Source organism: Eschscholzia californica, unplaced genomic scaffold (genome assembly GCF_041429995.1).
Source record: "Eschscholzia californica isolate CP2 unplaced genomic scaffold, dmEscCali1.0.p SCAF_4, whole genome shotgun sequence".
Classification (NCBI taxonomy): domain Eukaryota; kingdom Viridiplantae; phylum Streptophyta; class Magnoliopsida; order Ranunculales; family Papaveraceae; genus Eschscholzia; species Eschscholzia californica.
Genome location: NW_028238461.1, coordinates 20,626,059 through 20,632,082, shown reverse-complemented (window position 1 = coordinate 20,632,082; position 6,024 = coordinate 20,626,059). Strand labels below are relative to the sequence as shown.

The 6,024-nt window shown below is 34.7% G+C and overlaps 1 protein-coding gene across 1 annotated transcript; it reads right to left on the bottom strand.

The window, feature by feature from the left end:
• Positions 1-383: 383 nt before the first annotated feature.
• On the bottom strand, positions 384-4,305 carry LOC147543557 (uncharacterized). The gene is made up of 2 exons (XM_086635465.1): positions 1,770-4,305; positions 384-802 (listed from the first exon to the last, which is right to left on the bottom strand). Exons 1-2 carry the CDS (start codon positions 4,303-4,305, stop codon positions 384-386), a joined length of 2,955 nt encoding a protein of 984 aa, XP_086491591.1.
• Between the last annotated feature and the right edge of the window lie 1,719 nt (positions 4,306-6,024).

Below are 6,024 nucleotides of genomic sequence, written 5' to 3'. Positions count from 1 at the left end.
GAAAAAAAGATCCCTACACAAACCATATCAAATCAAACTAAATCCAATTTCATTGTCTAAATTTCTTGAATAAAGTAATACTCGATTATCTATCCACTTGGTGTTTCTTAAATTATACACTCAACTATCCAATGCACTTCTCCCCATAATTACCAAGATATAGATGTCACAAATTTACATACCACAAATCACAACTATATCATATAGTAATAGTTTAGTAGATTCAATAGGGGAGAAAAACTTAAACCCAAATATTTAGGGTATTTCCAAAACTACTTTATATGTTTAATAACACATTAACATTGCAGATCAAAAAGAACAAGTGAAGGTAAAGGAAACTAACAAAAAGAGGAGAAGACCGATGAACTAGGTTTTATTTATTTCTAGTGAAACCGGTTGGACCCAGTTTTAGGAGGAAAATGAGAAGGAATAGCAAGAGAAACACCCATAACCGGAACAGAAAAATAATTTTCCATCACAATCCTTTGTGGTACAGGTTCAAGTTCAGAACCAGAAGCAGCTTCAATTAAGTCTTTAATTATTGAATAATATAACTTCTTCAACTTCTTTAAAGTACACAAATACTGTAATTTCAACCATTTTAGTTTCATCTTCTTTAATAGCCTCATAAGGGTAAATCCATTTCTTGTTTTTTTTCCTCCTAATTGTATTGAAGGTATACTTCGACGACGTTTCAAGAAGATTAGTTTCTTTCTTGTTCTTGAACTTGTAATGGATCTTGCTGTTGATTTCTTGATTTGGGTATTTGAGATTAGGCCTTTTTGTTGGTTATCTTCATCATCTGAAACCATTGTGAAATGAATAACTTAGAGAGAAAAGGCTAGAAGTGTAGAGAGATAAATAAGATGAGAGATGTATGATAAGAAAGATGTAGTTGAGGATATAAATATTAGAGATGGATTTGTAATGAGGTTGGACCCACTATATATTAAGATGGAAAGGGAGATGAAGTAATTAATTTGAGCACTAACTATGAGAATATCACCTCTCATCAAAAAAAAAAAAAAAACTACCAGAATATCACATAATTACTTTTTTCTTTTTACTTTTTGATTTGTCACCATGTCTTAAGCTATTGATCTTTAAATTGAAAGATTAAACATCTTACAATTCCTACTAAGGGTTGTTGGTAAATACCACATAATTACATTTTCTCTTAGAGAGACATCAGTGATCAAATCTTACTGTTGTGAGAAGAAAAAAAATCTAAATTATCTCGTGAACAATTGAATATTTACGGCATCTTTCATCACTTGCAATTAGTATAAGTTAAATGTTCACAAACTTAACAATAAATAATAGTGCTTTTGAAGTTGGCCACTATGTGGGTAGTTCTGAAAATATGAAAAACAGCGCAAGAAACATAGGTTTTTTGGTGATATAGTTGGATGCACGAGTATTAGTTCCACAATACCACAATGAAATCTAAGACACAATATTAGTTTTTTGGTTGAAAACTAACACATATTAGTTTAGATTCAAGTTGTTATATTTAATTCAATCTTACTAAATCAAATATCAAAGGCGAACACACGTTCAAGTTATCATGGTGTGCAACTCAAAGTATATATCTAATACTTTTTTAGACATCTTCAATTTATTCATGGTATATTGGAATAATGAAATTGTATAGTTACCTATAGTTATTTTTTTTTTGATGAAGGGGAATAACATTAAACAAAAGCGTCAAATACAAGCCAACTAAAATTCAGAAAAGAAAGAAGATACATCACTCCAAATTTTCTTACATCCATGAGTACGTCCCCATTTTGCTAAAGCGTCCGCATAACCGTTACCATTTCTAGAAACATAGGTGAAATTAATGCCCGCGAATATGCCCTTGATGTTCTTGATCTGTAGGATAATGTCTTGAGATTGCCATTGAGTTTTACCTTCATCACCATTGATAGCTTGGATAATTGACTTATTATCACTTTCTAGATGCACATATTCAATTTGTTGTTGCCTTGCTCCTAGAAGTCCATGTAATATAGCTAGGCATTCACATTCTTCCGCATTCTGTCCTCGCACAGTATCTGCTACTGCCATAAGAATTTTGGCATCTGCATCACGCATAATGTAACCAATTCCTGCTTGTTCTGAAAGGTTCATAAAAGAGGCATCAACATTAATTTTGATATAAGGTGCCCTCGGAGGTTTCCATGTTTGAATATCCGTAACATCCGTGCTCTTGTTTGTGATACCCTGAACTGGTTTGAGAGGGGTAGTAGAGGTGTTGTTAATCCTTTCAATCGTTTGAGCTGGATCCTGTGTGTTCGTTGTGAAACAGTTCTCACATCTAGTCTTCCATAGTAACCAAAGGATTTTAGCGTACAAATTAATAGTGTCTTCATCAAGAGATTTCCAGAGTGGAATCCATTGCATAATGGTATCAATATGGTCTGTTCTAACATTATAATAAAACCAGACTGCCTTTGCAAAATTGCAATGCAGCATAACATGATCAATAGTCTCTTCCTCGTTACAGTAAATACATGAATAGTTATTACCAATGAACTTGCCTATCTTATTTCTGACTGGTAAACTATTCGTACAACATTTCCAGAGAAATAGTTTGATCCTGGGGATAGTGTTCATATTCCAGATAAAAAACCAGTCCATTTGATCATAAGTGTTAAAGATTGAATTGTTACGTAAATAATTGTACATGGATTTAATCGTGAAATTACCTGATTTTGTCAATGTCCAAATGGCTTTATCCTCTTCATTAGGATTGAGATTAATGCTAAGAATCGCCCTGCAAATGTCATCATTAAAAAACATATTAATCACGTTAAGATTCCAGTTACCATTGGTAATAAGTTGTGAAACCCAGTTCAAAGAGCATCCTCTATCATTCGTTATAGGAGGTGGATGGGTAGGTATCCAGTAGTCCGTCCAAATATTGATTTTCTCTCCTTTGTTGATGTTCCAAAATATCAGATTCTCACATTGATCATAGAGTTTAGCTATAGATTTCCACGGCCAAGAATGATGGTTCTTGGGTGGCTTAGGCTTATTTGAGTTGTGAAAATATTTCCCTTTAAGCACTTGAACCCAAATAGCCTTCGGGGTGTTGATAATCCTCCAGTTCAGTTTGTGGAGAAAAGCTTGGTTATCGAGACAAGGAAGTCGAAGGCCAAGACCTCCAAATTTGCGAGGTTTGCAGATCGCGTTCCAATTAATTGTGTGAAGAGTTTTGGATTTTCCCCACCAGAAAGTCCTTTGAATGGACTCGATGCTGTTACTTATGCCTTTAGGAATAGCAAAGCACTGCATCTGGTATCGGGGAACAGCCGCTACAATGGTAGAGATGACTACCGAGCGGCCAGCTTGAGAGAGGAGATGAGTTTGCCATTTGGCGAGCTTATTTTTGATTTGTGTGACCAGAGAATTGAAGGCTTGTTTTTTGTTACGATCAATAAAAAGATTGGTGCCCAGGTATTTATCCCCAGAAGAAGAGATGTGGACTTTAAGTTCCCTGATAATCATGCGCTTAAACTTGGGATGCGAATTTTTCGAAAAGAATATATTCGATTTCGCATAGTTGATCATCTGGCCAGAAGCTTCGCTGAATTCCTTGAGGATCTGTTTAAGGTTGTAGATATTCTCTAGAGAGTTCTGCCCAAAAATGATGCAGTCGTCAGCGAAAAGCAGATGTTTAATCGAAAAATTCGTGTGGGGGATCGGAAAGCCAATGAAGGAGGAGGAAGTATTACGATTATTCTCCAGAAGCCGACTAAGACCTTCCATGGCGATGGCAAAAAGGAATGGAGAGAGCGGATCACCCTGCCTTATACCCCTACTAACGTTAAAGGTACAGCCCGGTCTCCCATTGATGAGGACAGCCATGGAGCTGGTAGAAAGACAGGACCTAATGAGATTAATCCAAGTGTTAGAAAAGCCCATCCGCAGCATGACAGTTTCCAGGTAATTCCATTCAATTCTATCAAAAGCTTTGGACATATCTAATTTTAAACCAAAGTAGCTTTTGGCTCCTTTGACTTTTTTGAATGAATGGATAATCTCTTGGCTTATGATGATGTTATCTGTGATTTGTCTGCCAGGAACATAAGCCCCCTGGAAAGGTGATATGATATCTTCCAGCATGGGTTTAAGTCTATTAGCAAGAATTTTGGTGATGATTTTATATGTAGTGTTCAGCAGGCTAATAGGACGGTAATCCGCAGGAGATTGGGGAGTTTTAGTTTTGGGTAGGAGGCAAATGTGAGTATGATTGGCCTTTTCAGGAAGAGTATAGCTCTGGAAGAAAGCGTTAGTCATAATATGAAGATTGGGGAGTTACCTATAGTTATTATTCCCTTCTGTTTAAAATATCAAGATTTTTCTATACCGAATAGAGAAACACACATGTTACTCATTAACAGAGAACACTCAATTCTCGTTGGAACAATATAAATGATTTGCAGAAACACAATATGTAACAATAAGAAACGTGATGACAGAAACTAGCCACAAAAATAAACTTTTCGTTGCAATCTATGTACAAAATGTAAATAATATTGCAAGGTTAAAATTAGTTAAATAACTCTGTTAGTTAATCTGTCAATTAACACATTTAGATCAGGAGTCAATCACAATCTTTAAATTTGTAAATTTATGGCAGTTGAGTCTTACTAGGTTGAGCCGCATTGACTCGTTGATAATTGAGTTGGGCTCAGGATGGTGTATTGTATTTAAGTATTTAATTGTCGTCAAATGGGTCAAAGTCCCCAAGTGTCCAACTTCGTCAATAACCCGTGCTTACCAATATAATAAGGGAGGGTATCTTTTTACAATGGTGGCCAATACGTGGACAACCAGTTTTCTTATACGGACAACTATTTTCTTATCTGGTGTAAGTTAATTATGTTTGACTTAGTTGACTTTGATTTAATAAGGGGACAATTTCATAAAGCCTTAAATATTAACAATCACTAATTTGTGGACCATTAACAAAAACAATAATAAAAAATATAAAACCTAATTTCTTCCATAGACAACCATCACCCATCTCTCTCTCCCTCTAACTACTATCAATTCTAAATCTGAATATGGACAGTGAATTTGTTTCCACAATTATAGAAGCCAGTTCTGTTACTTCACGAATCCTTTCTTTAATGTCGTCCAATTCAGTGGCACATAATGGTTTCCGAAGCAAATTTCTTAACATCTCCTTCATCTTTGAAATTGAGCAATACCTTTCTCATAAATTGAATTTTTCTTTTTGATTGTATTTCTCTCTTACTTGGTGTTCTTCTTCGTCCTTTCCCTCAATGAATGAATTAATGAGACCAGAAAGCTTGGTAGAGTCATCAAGAAAGTGATGATCGGTTCCATCACAGGAAAAAGTTTGAGCAATGATTTTGTTATACAAATATACGATGCACTAACTCTTTTAAACCTAATTGGATAAGTATGCATCATTTTCTTCTTTTCTCGAAACCTCTTATTAATCCCTTTCTCTCTCTAGATTTGTTATACAGTACAATAACAGGAACGGAATATAATGAAGGTAGAAGAAATTAGGTTTTATATTTTTATTTTTGTTTTTGTTAATGGTCTACAAATTAGTGATTGTTAATATTTAAGGCTTTATGAAATTGTCCCCTTATTAAATAAAAGTTAACTAAGTCAAACATAATTAACTTACACCGGACCCGAAAATAGTTGTCCGTATAAGAAAACTGGTTGTCCGCGTATTGGCCACCTTTTACAATATACCATAATCTTCAATGACTAATATTACACCTCTCACGATCATTTCGAAGAACTTAAGTGATGTTTGTTTTTTTTTTCACTGTTTGTTAGATTAAATATATCAAATTTATCTTTAAGGGTTGAGATCGTGTCTCCTAAACTTATCTTCAATGGTCAAACTATATCCAATGATTGAAATTATACAATTACCCGTTATCCGTGCCCCATGAACACGAGTATACCCTATTATCTAACTAAACCAGAAAAAAGTGACAAAATAGTCAATCATATATCTGACGTGTT

What these genes read in the sequence shown, in the direction of transcription:
- LOC147543557 (XM_086635465.1), bottom strand. Translation starts at nt 4,305, where the DNA reads ATGACTAACGCTTTCTTCCAGAGCTATACTCTTCCTGAAAAGGCCAAT. An exon ending in ATGGGGACGTACTCATGGAT is followed by an intron (nt 803 to 1,769) that starts GTAAGAAAATTT and finishes CAATGGTTTCAG; the next exon opens with ATGATGAAGATAACCAACAA.